Source organism: Mixophyes fleayi, chromosome 10 (assembly GCF_038048845.1).
Source record: "Mixophyes fleayi isolate aMixFle1 chromosome 10, aMixFle1.hap1, whole genome shotgun sequence".
Taxonomy (NCBI): domain Eukaryota; kingdom Metazoa; phylum Chordata; class Amphibia; order Anura; family Limnodynastidae; genus Mixophyes; species Mixophyes fleayi.
The window spans coordinates 45,105,047-45,125,704 of record NC_134411.1 but is presented as its reverse complement, the minus strand read 5'-3'; the positions used below and the strand labels follow the sequence as shown (position 1 = coordinate 45,125,704).

Sequence of the window (20,658 nt, the reverse complement as noted above, 5' to 3'; positions counted from 1 at the left end):
ATGAGTTGCTCAATGGATATCGGTAGAGCAAAACAAACAATTGTTAATGGTCAGTTTTGAATGTCAACTGGTATTTTATCAACTACACATGAACCAATAAGTGATTAATTTTATGAAAAATGATTGTGCAGATCGACTGACCATACGTGTACCTATCTTTAGGCTATGTCAACTCTGACATTTGGATCTGCTGGTCACACTGGAGCATTATTAATTATGCATACTACTTAAAGAGAAACAGATCACCATCCCCGATTCATGTCAGCTACTGCTGCCATAGAACCATTTCTGATAGACAGGCAACCACCTCTTAGACAACAGATAACGACCAGTCATAACATTCTACTGTATGATCAGGTCTAAAGCAAAAAATAAATAAAATACTTTTATACTATATTCACCATTCTACATCTGTCTACCCTAACTTTAAGTAATTCTTTTTGTTTTCCTAATTTTCACCTCTTATGTTGATCCAGAAGGTCTTTATCGGTTATCAGAATTTTCAGGTCCTTCAAATCCTGAAGAAATTCCTTGTCCAAATCCATATCCATGTCTTCTGCTACATCTGTATGAAAAAACAGTTTATGTAAACATTCTTTAAATTTAGAATTACAACCAGGGATAATAGCTCTAGCAACCGTAAAACACAAAAGGTTTTGACCATGGCGAGAAGGGAGGAAAATTATGGTTAAGCAAAAAAAAAAAGAAAATCTCTTTTTCAAGATGAGAATCATCTTATTAAAATTTTTTAAACAGACTATATTTGGGAACAACATTTATGTAAACTCAAACATTTGCTGTTTCATTAAAAGTATTAAACAAAGTAGAGATCACCACATTCTTCACATATATCTTTGGCAACAGTGCAGATAAACACAAGGCTGGACTGTATATAGTAGCAGTCACATTTTCTCTATATAAACATTGTGGCTGTGGACACACACCGATCAGCCACCATAAATCCTGCCTAATATTGTATGGTTTCCCCGTTGAGACATGGACTCTACATGGGACTCCCCGGAAGGTGTCTTGAGGTATCTAGCATAAGGACATAAGCAGCACATCCTTTTAGAAGGTGGGACCTCCATGGCTCAGAATTGTTTTTCCAGCACATCTCACAGATGATCGATCGGCTTAAGATCTGGGTATTTGGAGGCCAAGTCAACACCTCAAACTCTTTGTCATCTTTCTCAAACCATTCCTGAACAATTTTTTCAGTGTGCATTATCCTGCTGAAAGAGGCCACTGCCATCAGGGAATACTGTTGCCACAAAGGGATGTACTTGGTCTGCAAAAATGTTTAGATAGGTGATACGTGATAAAGTAACATCCACATAAATGCCATGACCCAAGGCTAACAGAACATTGCTCAAAGCAATGCCTCTGCCGGCTTGCCTTCTTCCTAAAGTGCACCCTGGTGCCATCTCATCCCCAGGTAAATGACGCACACACACCCGGCCGTCCACATGATGTAAAATAAAACATGATTCATCAGACCAGGCTACCTTCTTCCATTTATCCATTGTACAGTTCTGGTGCTCATATGCCCACTGTAGGCACTTTTGGCGGGTGACAGGGGTCAGCATGGGCACTGCGACTGATCTGTGGTTGCGCAGGAAGCTTTGATGCACTGTGTGTTCTGATACCTTTCTATCATAGCCAGCATAAATGTTTTCAGCAATGTGTGCTACTACAGTAGCTCTTTTGTGGGATTGGATCAGACAGGACCATCATATTGACTTTGACGAATAGGGAATACATATTTCTATTAAGAAACTGGAATGGTTTTAACATCTGGGACCCTATGGACACCTGAACATCCCAAAATAGAAAACGTACATTCTTTGTTTGATTCAATTGACTCTCCAACTGGAGAATGTCCAGAATACAGAACACTACATCTCTATAATTAGAAGACACTGATAAGCTTTCATTCTAGACTGATTATGCGTTAATGCCACTCCTTTAAGATCTCCCAGAATTCAAAATCAAGTTCATAGCACTATAATGTATTACCATTATCAATACCTACTGGAACTTTTTTTCTATATAGCCGCATAATATTTTGGTTTAAAACAGGGGCATTTCTCTGCTTTATTTACATTTCGAAGGAGTAAGCAATGGTCTACAATTACTAGTCATTTACACATATCATTTGCTGTTTTTGTGCTAACCACTATTGACTATATTTATTAACTATTACACAATTGCAAAAGTAACCACCCACAATTACTTAACATAGTGTTTGCATGCATGAGCGCAGGTTTTTTTTTTCATTCTATTTGGTTTTATTCAAGAAGGGATACCATTGAACCTTACTGCTCTCAAAACATTAGTAGGTCCTGGGCGCAGACTCCTTTTTATTTAGATTTACTAACCACTGCGTACTGGGAACAGCCCACAAGACCTGCTGTTTTGGAGATGCTCTGACCCAGTCGTATTGCCATCACAATTTGGCTCTTATCAAAGTCACTCAGATCCTTACACTTGCCCATTTTTTCTGCTTCCAACACATCAACTTCAAGAACTGACTTTTCACTTGCTACCTAATATATCCCACCCCTTGACAGGTGCCAATGTAACGAGATAAGTCAGTGGTTTTAATGTTGTGGCTGATCTGTGTATGTTGCTCTTAAAGCCTTAGCAGTGTGATAAACCATTCCAAGATCGATTTATATTTTAATAATGACAAGGGTGTTTTTGTTTGCATTACTGATTCTGTTTTTTTTTTATAGGACAGAGCTAGACAAGGAAAATAATAAGGCACATAGATCAATTGCAGTCTTTTATTGATCAGACAAAGTAAATTGCCCTTACACTGACCAAAATATTAATGAGCAGAACAATAGCAATCACCACCAGTAGAATCAGAAGAATGAACCAGATTAACCACAATCTGTGTTTCTGCTACGTTACAGAGATCATGTGCCTTGTTATACTTCTCGTCTTATGGACATTACTAATTAATTGGCAGCATTACCGTTCTCGTATTTGGTCACAGGCTCATCTTCTTTCACAACGCATCCAGCACTCACTATACCAGACTAGGAAAATTACTGTTACTGAACGGGTGTGAACCCATCAGTGCTCTTCACATAGATGACATCTGCTTATTGACTTTGAACCTTGCATTGTAGTGGGAAAAACTGTATATAAAGAGGCACAGGTAGGAGTGGATATACGTCAATTTTTTCCCTGTAAGATAAGCATTTCTGTACTGCTTATACATCTGTATATACACTTTTGCGTAATAATGGCTTGCATCAATTCTGATACAATCAGATGTGTGTGAACGCAACCACAGATAAAAAATTTAGGAGACCTATCTCTTGATTGTACAGTATGCAATGATAATGATGACTATATAGTGTTCATATATAGTATCTGGTCATTAAAGACACAGATTTATTACATTATATCACAGCCACATTACTTAATTGACATTTCATTTTCTACTGTGTTTATGTCACTTCATTAAATTATATTACACACAAGTAGGGTAATGTGGCTACTAACACAATCAAGCTACATCGCTGCGCTATAGTAGGGCGTTAAATATACACAATTGTACGATTGGTGCAAACTCTGTTTATCAGCAGGACGCTTCCTGAGATTAATCTGACTCAATATATACATATATACATGCAGGTAAGCTTTTTTTCTAGCCCATCCAAGTATTGTTCACTAAAATCATATATATATTTCAAGGGTTCTCCTGACATGTACAGATGGTTACAGTGCTCATTGATTCGTTATTTTTTTTTTTAAAAAAAAAAATGTTATTCTTTTAACATTACTACTTTAATTGTTATCCACCCCACAGCCATCGATGACCTCTTCCTCTCCCCCATGTTGGTAAACTATTTTATATTTGTATTTACTCAGCCAAAGATCCAGGACAGATCAAATGGTGGGCAGAGTCTTTTTTTTTTTTTTTTAAACTGGAGAGATCCTTTAACATTCCTGTACTTACCAGATCAATAAACATTATATATATTAATTTGTTTTTGCATTTATGATATCATTATTATTTGGAGATAATGAAACAGAAAGCACAAGTCTATTAATCACTGACAGCTAGAAATCTATTCGTACTCACTGCAGTGCTAACGTACATACACATGCCCTGTTTACACACCCACTGCTCCCAGCGTCCAGTTCTGGATAAGATGCTCAGCGCAGGAGGCAAAATCCTCAAATGTGAGATATTGGAGTTTCCGCTTGCCCGTTTCAAAACGACTGTTTGCAAAGAAAACTATAGCAGCATAATCTCTAAGAAGAAGGGAAAGTACAATTAGAGAAATGTGAAAGTGGAAAAAGTTATAATGGCAAACATAGTGAAATAAGACTTGCATATACTTGTTCAAAAAGAGAAGCAAGGAATTGCGTGGCCCTGCAACCCCAGGGCGGCAGCACATTTGTTCCTTAGCACACCCAGGCCAGGCCATACAGCTCTTGTGCACCAGCATCTACAATCAGGACATGGGACTCAGCATTCTCCATCACTTAAAGGCAAGGCACAGGAATCTGTGTTTGTGTAATCTACAGACCAGGGGGCAGATATAGCCATTCACTTATTGAAGTTTCCAAACATTGCTATTGTAGAATTTTTTAAAAATAGCTACAACATTTCATTGCATATTTAAAGTGCACACCCCCTCCCCTCCTCCCCAGTAGCAAGCAGCAGGCTAATTTACTTAGCGCCACTGAGACAGAGACAGAGACAGAGACAGAGACAGAGACAGAGAGAGACAGAGACAGAGAGAGACAGAGACAGACAGAGACAGAGAGATCAATTTTTGATACCAGCCAATTACCCTATCATCTGCCTCTTGTACTGTATTACAGCGGTAAAAACCACCAAACATTACATGGCTGACTTCAAGATTTCTAATTAATAAGCACACAATTACAATGAGCAACCTACTGCGATAGATTTTATTACTTTTCTTTAAGAAACTATGGGGAAGATTTATCAAACCTTGTAAAAAGAAAAAGTGGAGGTATGATAGCTAGAATGTATTTGGTTGCTATGGGCAACATCTCCACTTTTCATATTTAAAAGATTTGATAAATGTACCCCTATGTTGGAAAATATAATTACAACTAGTGTCAACATGCATGTAGAAAATAAAAGTATGTAAGGATGGGGGACACACCTGGCTAGTCTGTCTGACAAAAGGAAATTCTGCTGAATGTTTTCAACTAGAGCACCTCTCATTTCTTCTACCACTTTAAACACCCGCTTAAAATTATCGAACTGCAAGAAAAAAAAAGAAATATACAAAAGATGCATTAATGTGCTAAATATTACAGAAAATATCCATTCATACAGTCAAGTCCATAAATATTGGGACATCGACACAATTCTCATATTTTGGGCTCTATGCACCACCACAATGGATTTGAAATGAAACAAACAAGATGTGCTTTAACTGCAGCTTTAATTTGAGGGTATTTACATCCAAATCAGGTAAACAGTGTAGGAAGTACAATGATTTCTATATGTGCCTCCCACTTTTTAAGGGACGAAAAGTAATGGGACAAACTAAACAATCCTACATCAAACTTTCACTTTTTAATACTTTATTACAAATCCTTTGCAGTCAATTACAGCCTGAAGTCTGGAAGGCATAGACATCACCAGACACTGGGTTTCATCCCTTCAGTTTTGTCTTCATCAAGTGAAATGCATGCTCAATCGGATTCAGGTCAGGTGATTGACTTGGCCATTGCATAACATTCCACTTGTCAGCCTTAAAAAACTCTTTGGTTGCTTTTGCAGTATGCTTCGGGTCATTGTCCATCTGCACTATGAAGCATCATCCAATGAGTTCTGAAGCATTCTACTGAATATGAGCAGATAATATTGCCCAAAACACTTCAGAATTCATCCTGCCGCTTTTGTCAGCAGTCACATCATCACTAAATACAAGTGAACCAGTTCCATTGGCAGCATACATGCCCACGCTATGACACTACCACCACCATGCTTCACTGATGAGGTGGTATGTTTTGGATCATGAGCAGTTCCTTTCCTTCTCCATACTCTTCTCTTCCCATCACTCTGGTACAAGATGATCTTTGTCTCATCTGTCCATAGGATGTTGTTCCAGAACTGTAATGGCTTTTTTAGATGTTGTTTGGCAAACTCTAATCTGGTCTTCCTGTTTTTGTGGCTCACAAATGGTTTACATCTTGTGGTGAACCCTCTATATTCACTCTTGTGAAGTCTTCTCTTGATTGTTGACTTTGACACATATACACCTACCTCCTGGGGAGTGTTCTTGATTTGGCCAACTGTTGTGAAGGGGTTTTTCTTCACCAGGGAAAAAATTCTTCTGTCATCCACCACAGTTGTTTTCCGTGGTCTTCCGGGTCTTTTGGTGTTGTTGAGCTCTCCGGTGTGTTCTTTCTTTTTAAGAATGTTCCAAACAGTTGATATCGCCACACATAATGTTTTTGCTATCTCTCCGATGGGTTTGTTTTGATTTTTCAGCCTAATGATGGCTTGCTTCACTGATGGTGACAGCTCTTTGGATCTCATATTGAGAGTCGACAGCAACAGATTCCAAATGCAAATGTCACACCTAGAATAAACTCCAGACCATTTACCTGCTTAATTTATGATGATATAACGATGGAATAGCCCACACATGTCCATGAAATAGGTTTTGAGTCGATTGTCCCATTACTTTTGGTCCCTTAAAAAGTGTGAGTCACATAGAGAGACCATTGTACTTCCTACACCGTTCACCTGATTTGGATGTAAATACCCTCAAATTAAAGCTGAAATTCTGCAGTTAAAGCACATCTTGTTAGTTTAATTTCAAATCCATTGTGGTGGTGTATAGAGCCCAAAATATGAGAATTGTGTCGATGTCCCAATATTTATGGACTTGACTGTATATTAGGATTATAGATTATTATAAGAATAGGTGGTGCAACCCTTAAATGAATTACCTGCCTCCTGCAGCTTTTCAGGGTCACCCCGGTCTTTGCGCTTATGTCATCCAAATCTTTCTTAGTCCCTTTAGAAAGTTTCTTTCCAAGAACTTCCCGGACAAAAGCCTCATCAAAAGCATAGTACCTATAAGTGTCATTCAGAACAATGAAAAATTGTAATAACTTGATCGGTTATCAAATCTTTCTCCATACACTCCGTAACACAACAGGTACCAGAATATGGAGCTAGGGATTATGTCCATGTCTGCTCTGCCCTATATGCCTCAAATTAAACAACAATGAAATGATTTCTGCACCATAAGCGTGTTCATATGTATATTGTTTATCTGCCCCATTATTTGTATGGTGTTGGAACACTGCAGTTGTATTTTCCCTTAAGTAATCAGAAATAACCTCTCTATGTGTTTATTGTTTTAAGGAATGGATTCACACACACTATATGGACAAAAGTATTCGGACACTTGATCATTACACCAACAGGGACTGTAATGATATTGTATTTGAATACATATACTTTAAAATGGATTTGGTCCTCCTTTTGCAGCTATAACAACTTTTACTGTTCTTGGAAAGCTTGCCACAAGATGTTGGGAGTGTATCAGTGGGAATTTGTGCCCATTCATTCTTTAGAGCATTTATGAGGTCAGGCACTGATGTTGGACGAGGAGGCCTGGCTCGCAATCTCCGTTCCAGTTCATCCCAAAGGTGTTTGATGGGGTTGAGGTCAGGGCTCTGTGCGGTCCAGTCAAGTTTTTCCACACCAAACTCATTACACCAGGTCTTTGTAGCCCATGTTTTGTGCACTGGGGCACAGTCATATTGGAAGAGATAAGGACCTTCCGCAAACTGTTGCCACAAAGTGGGAAGCATAGCATTGTCCAAAATAACTTGATATACTGAAGCATTACGATTACCCTTCACTGGTGATAAAGAGCCTAGCCCAAACCCTGAAAAAACAGCCCCATACCATTATCCCTCCTCCACAAACTTTACAATTGGCATAATGCAGTCAGGCATAAACATTCTCCCGTCAAACCCAGACTCGCCCATCTGACTACCAGAGAAGCGCAATTAGTCACTCCACAAAACACGTTTCCAATGCTCCACTGTCGGAGAGCTTTACACCACTCCATCTGACGCTTGGCATTGGTCTTGGTAATGTGAGGCTTACATGCAACTGCTCAGCCATGGAAACCCATTCCATTAAGCTCCTGCTGCAGCTTTTGTGATTACATTAATGCCAGTGGAAGTACAGAACTCTTCAGCTATGGAATCAGCAGATGGTTGGCTACTTTTACAACCCATGCACCTTAGCAGTCGTTGACCCCACTCTGTGATTTTATGTGGCCGAGTTGCTGTTGTTCCTAAATGCTTCCACTTTCTAATAATATCACTTACAGTTGACCGTGGAATATCCAGCAGGGATGAAATTTCACGAACCGTCTTAATGCAAAGGTGGCATCCTATCACAGTACCATGCTTGAAGTCACTGAGCTCTTCAGAACGACCCATTTTCTATCACTAATGTTTGCAAATGAAGACTGCATAGCTAGGTGCTTGATGTTATACACCTCTGGCAACTCGTTTAATTGAAACATCTCAATTCAATAATTACCAGGTGTGCCCAAATACTTTTGTCCATATAGGGTATGTTCCTATAGACCTAGACAAGTAGCAATAGGTGTATTCTATGATGTGGCATCATATTGCAGTGAACAACCTGAACTTAACCAATTTGGATTTTTTATTTAAGTAAATTAGTTTTGTCTTCCCAGCTATGTAACATGAATGTTAGCACTCACACACAGTTCATTTGTAATTAATTCCCTGTACTCTATAGTGCATCTATAAAGTATTCAAGGCTCTGTACATAGCAGAGGTGCAAAACATTTTCCCCAGAGACCAGATTTAATGCATAGAAATGCTTCGGAACTCATTGTTCAGTTTATAATGTATGAAAAGTATTATCTTTTTAGCATTTTATAATACAATATCAGTGTTAAGAAATTTAAAAAGATGTATTTAAGCCCCTAGTATGCAGAGTCACCATACAAATATATACATGCTATATGAACTAAATGTAATGCTTTCATAACATTAACTGTAGTTTACTACCTCTCAATCAACATGCTCTGCTTGTAAGGCGGAATCTGAAAGAGTAGCTGCTGCACCAGTTTTGGGGGGTAATGAAGGAGCCTTTCAATCATCTGAAATGTACGGTAATGGTCCATTGTGTCACTCTCCAGTACATCAGGGCCTGCTCCAGTCTGATCTAGGATCCCACTCTTCAAACGAATATTCACAGCATCACTCACTATAGAGAGTCAATAGGTACAACAGTCTTTATAATCTCAGGATGTACAGGTGACAGGCAAAAGAAAATATATAGTTTGTCACATGGAGAAAAGAACTAATCACCAGAAAATGGACTTAATATTTACTAAAAGGTTTAATTCAGTTATTTGGCTCCTGCTTTCAAAGGCTTTTTGCTTTTTTTGAAGCCTCGAATAAAAAACTTTTTTAAACTGTACAATGGTTGTAAAAAGTTACATTACATGTATAAAATTATAGAAAGCCAAAAGAGAGCAGAAAGCATTATTCATTGCAAACGTGAAAAAAAAGATAAGACTACTAAATCTTTCATAGGCCGGTACCTGCTGGCGCTTAAATGCTATACTTTTCTTTGAAATTGCAAAGCAAGCAAAAATAATCCCCACTGTCCATAGTCCATATCCAATTGCACTCATCACATTTTTTTTAGATGCTGCTTGTTCCATTTCAGTGTGTGCAAGCATGTCATTGCACTAAAACATCCAATGATCTGTATGGGAGTGCACTGTATGCAAACACATAGTTGTTCATTTGTTTTTCCAAAATCAATAGATTAATCTCTGCTTATATGTATCAAAGAAGGGAGTCCCCTGGGACTTCACTCATCTTCAGCCAATATTACATTACACATATATATTATTATAAGAGGTAGTGGCAGGAACAGTCTAAATCAAGAAGCTGAAAACATTGGGGCTGGCAGTCTTTGGTAGGGGTGCACCACCCATTGAGGCACCACCCCGTCTGGTTCACACTATGACTGGGGAATTACATGCTGGGGCTGTTTGAGGATTTTTTTTTTTTATTTATTTAATGCTGAAAACGCTTTATAAATGAATGTGAAATATTCTCCACTTAATGGGTTCTGGATACATTCTCAAATCCATCCAGCACACATCAACCATGGGTGCACAGCATGAATAAGCATTTTCACACGCTTTTTTTTTTCAAGTGGGTAACTGGCCTTAATTAGGTTTCAAGTTTGTGTCTATAAACATCTAGTTGCTCTAAAGAAGCTCTCAAGTACCACAAGGAGACCATGTTTAAAAGAGACTCTAACCAGAACATTTTTATTTTCACTTTGTATTTGTATAATGTAAATATTAAGAAATGTTTGTATAAATATATTCTTGTCATGCGACAAGTTTCTATGATGGTGCAAAGAAGTCTGTTTGCTGAGTTCACCATTTAGTAAAGTCCCACTCCTTGCCCTTTCTCCTCACTCTCTTAATATCCAGTGCAGCATTCAGTTGTTGCTGTGAGATTATCTTGCTTTGGGATTACCTTAATCAGACAAAGGCTCAAAAATTATTCCACCTGTTCACACAGAGCTAAATACTCAAAACATGACCTTTTGGGGGTATTTGAGGGTTACAGTTGAGAAAATTTGATCTAAGAAACATGTATGGTCCTCCAACACAAATATTTGCTTCATTCTGATCACAATACCTGAGTATCCATCCAACCAGAGCTGATAAACCTCTTCATCTATCAGTGTGGTATTTCCCACAAATACATCCAGTTCATTAGCCATGGCAAGGGCTCCTGTGAAGACAGAGAGACTGTTGATTGCCATACTTAGTTTAATATACATTTGCAAGTAACATGTTTGTCCACTTAAGGAGGCAATTAACAAAATACTATGCATGGTTTCATTGCAGATTTTTTCCCATTGATGTTACCGCTGAGACAGTCAAGTTTTTAGATGTCCTGTCTGGTTTTCAAAATTAGTATTATATTTTTTTCCCCCTATGGTGCATATGAACAAATCACCAATCCAGGTAACATAAAATAGTATGTTTGTACTCACCGTAAAATCCCTTTTTCTCAATCCATTAGGGGACACTGCAATACAATGGAGGTATAATAGGTGGTCCTGGAGGTAAGGCACTTTAATACTAAAAATGTGAGTGTAGCTCCACCCCTACTATACCCCGCCCACAGGAAGGAGCATTCAGTTTATGCATAAAACAACTCAAAGGAGGGCCGAAAAAGGTTAACCATAACAAACAACTGGCAAGCCAGCTACAACACAGAGCAAGGGTGGGTGCGCACTGTCCCCCAATGGACTAAGAGAAAGGGGTATTATGGAGTGTACAAGAATCCTATTTTCTCTGTTGCCCTATTGGGGGACACTGCGATACATTGGGGACATTCCAAAGTTGCCCCTAAGGGGGGGGGGTGTTTGCTCTAAAAAGGTTGCACATACAACCTTGCGGCCAAAACTAGCATCCTCAAATGCAAAACCCTGCAATTTGTAGAATTTCACAAAAGTTTGGACAGACGACCATTCAGCCTGGCACAACTGTTCGGCTGAACCTCCATGACATGCTGCCCATGAAGCACCAACAGCCCTTGTCGAATGAGCCAACAAGCCCTCTGGCATTGGTCTAGCCAATTTAATGTAGGCCAATCTGATAGTGGAGGTGATCCATCTAGCTAATGACAGCCTAGAAGCTGGCCAACCCCGTTTGTGCGCGTCATACAGCACAAACAAATCAGAAGTTTTGCCACAGTACAGTTCATATAGCACCGAAGAGCCCGGATCACTTTCAGAAGTAACTAGGATGGATCTCAGGATCGCAAATGTGAGGAGAAGGTTGGCACCACACCTGGTTTATATGAAAACAGGAAACTGGGACAAACGAGGGCTTGATGCAAAGCACTGGTCCAGTCCGGATGAAAAACCAGAAGGAGGGACACGACATAACGCCCCCAACTCTGTGTGCCGAAGAAACAGCCAGAAGGAAAACCTCTTTCCACATGAAAAATCTTCTTTGACCAGGGACATAAGAACTAGATTCAGGTCGCTGAACACGTCCCTGTGCAGGAACCATTTGCCTAGATGGACCTTTTGCGACTGAGATAATCGGGTTCAAAGTTTTTCGCCCTTAGTTTGAAAGTGATGTTCCGCCTACAACATTTTCTTGGATGTCTCTTTCATTGCCATGGCACTGCGGGTGCCCCCTTGATGGTCCAGGTTGGCTACCACAGTTGTATTGTCCAACTGGACTCTTAGTGGCTTGCACGCCAGAAACCTATGTGCCCAGATAAGCTTGTTGTAAACTGCCCGAAGCTTCAGCACATTCATGGGGAGAATCGCCTCCTTGAGGTCCCAAAGACCTCGAGAGCAGCAATGACCCCTTCCCACCCTGACAAACTGGTCTCCATGGTCACCAACGTCCACTCCCATGTCTGGATGGAGTGATCCCGGATGCGACCTGTTCAGTCACCATGTGAGAGACTGGCACACAGTCGCCGACAGCTTGATCATCTATCTCCCCAGATTAAGTGGGATTTTGACCACTTTCTTATTATTTCCCTCTGGAACGTCGAGTGAAATTGTGCAAAGGGCACCACTTCGACAACCAATGACCATGGTGCCCAACAACCTCATGCAGCGAAAGGAGGGAGTATTTCTCATCTTCTCAGGAGGTCCTTGGTCTTGGACTGAAACAATTTTACTTTGTCCTCCAGGAAGAACACTCTATGGCGCCTGGTGTCGAAATAGAGACCTAAAAAGTGCATCATCTGAGCTGGTATCAAGGAGGTCTTCAGCAGGTTGATGATCCAGCCGTGAGCTTCCAGAAAGGACATCATAATTTTTAAATGGCGAATCAAGACCTGGTAGAATGGTGCCTTCAACAGTAAGTCATGCAAGTAACGAACAACCGTGACTTCCTGGTAGCGAAATAGGGCCGCCATGACCGGCATTACCTTGGTGAACATTCTTGGGGAAGCTGCTAGGCCAAAGGGTAACGCCCTAGGGTTAGGGTCTAGGGGTAATGCCCTAGGGTTAGGGTTCCCTCTTCGGGTGGGCCAACGGCCCTGACGGAACCCTCACCTGGTGGGGTCTGTCCTCTCGTAGGAGCTCCCCCTGAGCTGCTGAAGGGGCGAAAGGACTGAAACCTGGGATGATTAGGTTTGGTGTGGGAAACCGGCAAAAGGACTTTATCCCCATGGAATCATGGGTAAGCTGGTGTAATTGGGCTCCAAAGAGGGATACACTATCAAAGGGCAGTGCTTCTAAGGATCGCCTGGAATCCGCGTAAACATACAAACAGTGCAATCATAAGTCGCGCCTAGCTGCAATAATAAGTGCTGATAGCTGGGATGTCACTGATAGAGCGTCCAAGGATGCCTGGCCCACAAATTCTGACACTTCTCTGATATGATCTGTTAAGACCAATAACTCAGCCCGTGGGCTTTCCTCACGAAGACCACTCTATAATTATTCCGCCCAGGCCTGGATCACCTTGTTTACCTAGGCTGTAGAAATGCCCGTTTTGAAAATGCTACCACACCAGAGTATGCCCACAATATGACAAATAAATATATCTAATAAATATATATTTATGTATAATCACTGGATACAGGCATTTCTGCTATATTTGTGTAATAGCTGTGTATATCTCAACAAGGACAAAACGATCTTTCACAAATGGCTGGTGACCCAATTTGCTTGTATCCAATACAGTAATCTGTATATATACTGTATATATAGAACTTTACCCAAAAAGTATATATTTATCTTTCACCTATGTATATATGCCAAATATAAATATATATGACAGACTCACAGTCATAAACAGAACTTTTACACCTGTTCAGTAAAAGAGGAGCACAGCAGGGGTAGACAGATGCAGCTACACATTCTGTAAAATGGCGTCTCCCCCAAAGAAGCGCGACAGTAAGAATGGAGGAGTATTCAGAACCTCCCCTTTCTATCCCCATTGTGGAGGAACAGGAAGTCTGTGCCCAGCAGACTCTGTTCCTTTCTGTGTCCCCAGGAGTGAGCGCAGTCACAGCTGTACTCTCCAATTCAAAGGAGAACTGCTGTGGCTGTGTCTGGTACCCCTTCTGTCAGGCATTGTTAATTTCCTAGGGAGGATGTGACCACAGCACCTGTCATTAGGGCTGCTGCAGTCGTGGCAGTAAGCGCCGACAGCCAGCTACCGTCTCCTGCACTACTGCAGCAGTGCTCAGGGACCCAGGATGGAGGAAGGCCGCAGGCGCTCCACCCCTGGGAAGGCATCCTTGAGTCCAGCACATTCTGGGGAAAAAATAAGAGTGAAATAAAATTAATGTCCCGGGCAGGAACCCTGAAAAACATGCCCGATTCCTAAGGGCACTTAAACTAAACTGAAAACTCCATCCTGTGGGAGGGGTATAGTAGAGGTGGGGCTACACTCACAGTTTTAGTGTTAAAGTGCCTTGACTCCAGGACTACCTACTATAGCCTTAATGTATCGCAGTGTATCCCAATAGGGAGAGAGAGAGAGAAAAAAGGAAGATCAACATGTATTTCCTCTAAATTGAAGTATATAATTATTAGAGACAATAGGGAACATTTAACGCAAATACAATTTTAATATTATTTTTTTATGTAGTGTAACTCAAAGCAACTGTTTGAATTTTTTAAACTGTACTAGAAAAAAACACAATCTAATAAATGGAAAAGCTTGTAGCTTTTATCTTCTGCATTGGTTTTCATAAATGCTTCTTAACTGTATTTATAACAACAATGTTTACTAGGTGCACTTTTTTTCCTGTACCCAAATGAATTGGGGGGGGGGGGGGGGGGGGGGTACACCATTTTTGGAATGCAGCTTTGGGTCTTACATTGCAGCTGGTAAAAGAGAAAGCTGCCAGCGTCCAACCTGTACAGTTATAATCATCTTCTGATTCTGAGATTTTGGCAATGAAATACACTTACCTTAAAGAGGCAGTAGTTAACATCAAAGTAATTAACAACATCCCGATTAGAGGCAGGAATATTCTGATATCTACTGAAAAAAAGTCAACCACTGTCACAATAAGCTCCTCCCTCAGAAGGGTGCTCGTAATTATCTTGATGGTAAACACTGTTAATTACATTGATGTCAGCCCTGCCTCCATTTGGCAAGTGTAATACACTGCTAAAAATCTCATGGTCTATAAGTTCCCATCTATACCAACCCATCCTAGCTCATCACATCCCATTAATGGATAAGAGACTTCTCCTGTCCCCTCAGACACCACGTCCACTATTTACAGTGAGCTGGAAATTGAATATCCAGCCAAATTCTTGGTTTCACAGGGGATGCCAGGTACGGCTTTATATGATAATGCATTAAAATGAAATGCAAGTATATTCAGGGCTGTCAAGTCTGTCAAATGTTTGAGGAGTCTCTCGTATTTGAACCTGTGTCGCCTGGCCTCCTAGTCCCACGGTATCTCAGATTTCATGAGTACGGGCAGGTGGTCAAATTTGGAGTCTGCGCTTAGTCATCACCAGAAATCTTGATCCTGGGCTTGGTCGTCAGCAGCAATCTGGAATGTGCATTCTAAAGCAATCCAATACCTGGGAGCACTGCATTTTATAGCCACCAAAAATCGGTGATCTGCATTGTGAGGTCATCAGAGATTTGTAAGTGCCTACACTGTAAAGTCACCAGAGATCTGGGGTTTGCATTGTAACGCTAGCAGGAATTTTTTCTTTGGGGAGGATTAGGGCAAGAGAGAGTCATCTGCATTGTAAAGCGACCAACCATTCATATTTCTGAATAGTCCTGCTTATTAAGTGGAGGAGCCTATTGAAAAGAAGGTGTTACTATACCTGAATGTGGGCGAGATTGTTGTAAAACTGCCAGAGATTTGGGGTCTGCATTGTATAGCAGTCACTAGTATGCACTGTGTTTTTTATATGGTCAATTGAATGCTCTGTTTTGTTTATCTGTCACTATATTCTTTTCTGTATTGTATATTAATCACTAGACTGACTGTACTGAAAGTTGGCCACTAGAATCATACCTCCCAACTGTCCCACCATCGGCACACTTATCTTGACTTGTGGAAGTTGGGAGGTATGTCTCTGCCCACAATGGTGAGTGGGTGCTGCAAGTGCCTCTGGTGTGCATGGCAATTCAAGAGTGTTTTGCCAGTACTTTGGGCAGCCTATTGTTTCTCAGAACTGCTAGACATGCCCCAGAGAGTGGCCATGCTCACTGCAATTTGACCACATCCCTAACATGATGTATCCACGTCTCATATCAAGAGGAGAGTGACATCTCTGGATACCAAAATCATATTTACTTCTAGGTATGGTCAAGAATGAGTATGTGTTCGTTCTTTACACCTTTTTGCCTTTAGTTTCAAATGAGTAGAATTAGCAGTTGCTCTACATTACTTAAGACCAGCAATCTGTTACAGTTATAAGGTCTATTAAGTTTTTGAATGGTAAAAAAGTGAGAGCCTGGCTTTTCTTTTTATCTCTCCATACCTCTAATAGTTTATAATTAAGTAGGAAAGGGATAAAAGAATATGGCGCCCGATAGTACAGTATCTTAGAAAGTTTCTTTCCTTAATATCGGTGATAATATATATGCGTACCTGATATATATGTAAATAGGGAGTATCAACCAGTTGTGTCCACAGCTTCAGTTAGGTCTCTTCAAAAGCTCTGTGTCATGATATAGAGAGAATATAGAAACCAGTAATAGTGTAATAACGTTATGTAAGGTGATTCCCAAAACACCACCACACACACCAATTATGTTTCGGTGTACCAACTATTCTGATTGTGGATAGGTATTTTGGGAGCCTCTGTACGTAAACTGGGACTTCAGGATTGCTGATATTGTCTTGGATGTGAAATCAAGTTCAATGTCTGATATATCCCTAGGACTCCGGATAAGCTCCTTTCTATAATTGTTTTGTGAGTGCATAAATTAAATGTGTTTTAAACTATCTTGTATTAGAAATACCACACCATATGGGTTTATCTTTTTGTTGGAGGCATCAAGATAACCAGGTTGCATATACAGTACGGATAATGGTATGGGACCGTTTTTCAGTGTTTGGGCTAGGCCCCTTATCTCCAGTGAAGGGTAATCTTAATTTTTCAGCATACCAAGTCCTTCTGGACAATACTATGCTTCCAACTTTGTGGTAACAGTTTGGGGAAGGCCCTTTTCTATTCCAACATGACTGTGCCCCAGTGCACAAAGCAAGGAATACAAAGACATGGTTTGAGGAGCTTGGTGTGGAAGAATTTGACTGGCCTGCACAGAGCTCTGACCTCAACCCCATCTAACAAATTTGGGATGAACTGGAACGGAGATTGTGAGCCAGGCCTTCTCATCCAACATCAGTGCCTGACCTCATAAATGATCTACAGAATGAATGGGCACAAATTCCCACAGAAACACTCCAACATCTTGTGGAAAGCTTTCCAAGAAGAGTGGAAGCTGTTATTGCTGCAAAACGAGGACCAACTCCATATTACTGTATTACTGTAATGATATTAAACTATATGTATTTGAATACAATGTAATTACAGTGGCCAGCACTTCGGCCTCACAGCACTGGGGTCATGAGTTCAATTCCCAACCATGGCCTTATCTGTGTGGAGTTTATATGTGCTTGCATGGGTTTCCTCCGGGTGCTCCGGTTTCCTCCCACATTCCAAAAACATACTAGTAGGTTAATTGGCTGCTATCAAAAAATTGACCCTAGTCTCTCTGTCTCTGTCTCTGTGTGTGTGTGTGTGTGTGTGTGTGTACCTTAGGGAATTTAGACTGTGAGCTCCAATGGGGCAGGGACTGATGTGAATGAGTTCTCTGTACAGCGCTGCGTAATTAGTGGCGCTATATAAATAACTGATGATGATTATGATTACAGTACCTGTTGGTGTAATGGTCAAGAGCTGAATACTTTTGTCCATATAGTGTACATTGGACATAAAGTATACCCTAATGCAGATAAGCTTGAATATTTATATTCGGTACATCTAAACACAATTAGGGGCATATTCAATTGTTGGCGTTACTGCCTAAAGTAACGCGGCACGCGCACTATTACAGTCATTACGGTAATAGTGCGCGTAAATACCGTTATTACGGTACATTTCAAGCTGGGTTTCAGCTTGCGGCTCAGGGAGATGCGAGCTGAAATCCGGCTTAGTATTACTGTAATACTTTTTCCGCGGCGGAAACCGCCAACAATTGAATATGCTCCTTGGTGTGTTTGGTGGAGTTTTGGAAATCACCTTACATAACAATATTACACTATTACTGTTTTCTATATTCTATGTCATTACACGGAGCTTTTGAAGAGACGTGATTGAAGCTGTGGGATTTAAGTGTTTGATACTCCCTATTTACATATATATTTGGTACGCCTATATATTATCACAGCTTTTTAGGAAAGAAAGTTTCTAAGATACTGCACTATCGGCACCAAATTATTTTTTCCCCTTTCCTAGATATTTATTCCAGACCTACCATCTGGTTGATTTAAGTGAAGCAGCTACCTAAATGCAAGGAAGTGCTCTGTGGTGTTATCTACATATGAACTGATTTAAGACCTCATTGTTGAGTGAAGCAGTGTATTATATATCTGTTAATTTGTACTTTATAACTAAATTCAGTAATATGGGGGGGGGGGGTGTAATACACTGTTCTAATATCTGCCTACACTACACGAAGTGTAATTTGCTTAAATGCACATATTCATCAGCAACGTCTCTATATTATCAATAAAAATACTAACAGACGTTTAATGTGCAATCGAAAATTGTGTTCTTACTCAGCTAGGTTTTGTAACAAATAAAATGGTCTAAGGTAGTTTTAAATAATTTAAATATTAATTTAACAGAGCAAAACCTTCCTAGACTTATCGTTATAATTGTGCTTTTTCAACAACTACATAAATAATCACAATAAACAGAGTTAGCTGCATAGGTCACAATCGAGGTCTACGGGAAAATGGCCGCCGCCGCCACTAAAGAACTCTCTCAACAGACATTTTAGAATTCTTGACATTTACAACTTTGGCCCCAACTGTTACATGACCCGAACTGTCACAAAACCCAGGTTGCTAGAGAAATAAAGGTATGACGCCTCACATTCATGACACGAAATCGCTTGCTTCCCACGCAACCAGCTTTCTTTGCCTAAGAATGTCATATCTCTTAAAATTAAGACATTGGTTTCATTTGATCACACTTACCGTGCTACCGGCTACCGTTGTGCAACGTATTTTGTAAGACACCCTGCACCCCACAGTACTTCCGGTTCACTGCAACTTGTATTCTAAAGACGAACTTCCGGTGTAGTATAGTGTCCTATCTGTAACATGTAGTGACAGGATCCGAGCAGACGATGGAGGATGTTCTCTTGTTGTTGTGCCTAGATCTCACTTCTGCTAAGGCACCTGACACATTCACTGTTTGGGAAATAGCACAGATAGATCCCCTTCTCTCAAACTCCCTTTTGCCCCCTGCTGGTCGGGTAATGAATTGGAAGGTGATTTAGCCAGCTCATTGGGAAATTACTATTTATTTACCTCCAAAACGACTCTTTCTATTTCTATTGTACCACAGAGTTCTGAGATCATCTTGAGTGATGGTATTTAGCCAAAACATACTAACAGTATGATTTCTTTGTTTTCAGAATTACATTTTCCAATTATAGAGTATTATTTTGCCCCAGAGGTAGTTTTCAGGGAAATCTATTTAGATTACCATCAGCTAAGGTGCCTGGTACATTCCCTGCATGGGAAATGGCACACTCTGGACCTGATTTTTCTTTGGACATAAGTCATACTTGGCAACTCTCCCGAAACGTCCGGGAGACTCCCGTATTTCGCGGGAGTCTCCTGGACTCCCGGGAGAGTGTGGCAATCTCCCTGATCTGCCCACTTCCTAGTGAAGTGGGCAGAATTTGGTTCAAACGCCGTGATTCACCGGGAATTGTGGCGTTTGGCCCCGCCCCCGCTGTAAAATGACGCGATTTGCGTCATTACGTTATGGGGTGGGGCTAAAATGATGCAATTTTTGGGACCCCGCCCCCTACACGCCCACCTCTCCCTGGCAGCTCCCGGAAGAACCATTTTAAATGTTGGCAAGTATGACATAAGTCCCTTTGCGTAACTTGCTTGAAGTAGCTCTGCACATGCTCAGAAATGGACCTTATGCCAGTGAACGCAATTGCATGCAATTCATGTCCAAACGCAAATTACACTTAACATTGCCTATAACTTGAAGGTTTGAACGGGGGAGAGAGAGGGCAGATGAACTCAGGAGTGATGTCGCAGATGCAGCTGATTCAAGCTCTGGGCATCTTGTACATATGTGTTTTTTAGCCGTATCATTTGCACCAGCTACAAGGCAGGTGTAAATACTGACTGTCACAGAATAGTATTTTTATTACACATATGTGTGCACTAGAAATCACAGAACATGTGTATGCGAGTAAGAGAAACTATAAAAACGGTTTTATAGTCATTAATGATTATAGTATCAAGAGTCGGTCATTTCTTTTATAACATTTTTTTTGCATGCATTCTGATGGGACTTGATACGCATATATGCATGTGTGTATC

The 20,658-nt window shown here is 40.5% G+C and overlaps 1 protein-coding gene across 2 annotated transcripts in view; it reads right to left on the bottom strand.

Annotated features, from left to right (window-relative positions):
• The window catches only part of FIBP (FGF1 intracellular binding protein), a 33,137-nt gene extending 13,634 nt beyond the window's left edge, over positions 1-19,503 (bottom strand). The window contains exons 1-7 of one of the 2 annotated variants that reach the window (XM_075188648.1): positions 19,285-19,503; positions 10,744-10,839; positions 9,082-9,280; positions 6,964-7,090; positions 5,160-5,260; positions 4,139-4,272; positions 460-565 (exon numbers count right to left, since the gene is read on the bottom strand). In XM_075188648.1, the coding sequence (XP_075044749.1) occupies positions 460-565; positions 4,139-4,272; positions 5,160-5,260; positions 6,964-7,090; positions 9,082-9,280; positions 10,744-10,828 (752 nt within the window). In that variant the 5' untranslated portion in view covers positions 10,829-10,839; positions 19,285-19,503. Of the gene's footprint in view, positions 1-459; positions 566-4,138; positions 4,273-5,159; positions 5,261-6,963; positions 7,091-9,081; positions 9,281-10,743; positions 10,840-15,010; positions 15,028-19,284 lie in introns of those variants that run through there. The other variant, XM_075188649.1, reaches the window with a different exon arrangement.
• Between the last annotated feature and the right edge of the window lie 1,155 nt (positions 19,504-20,658).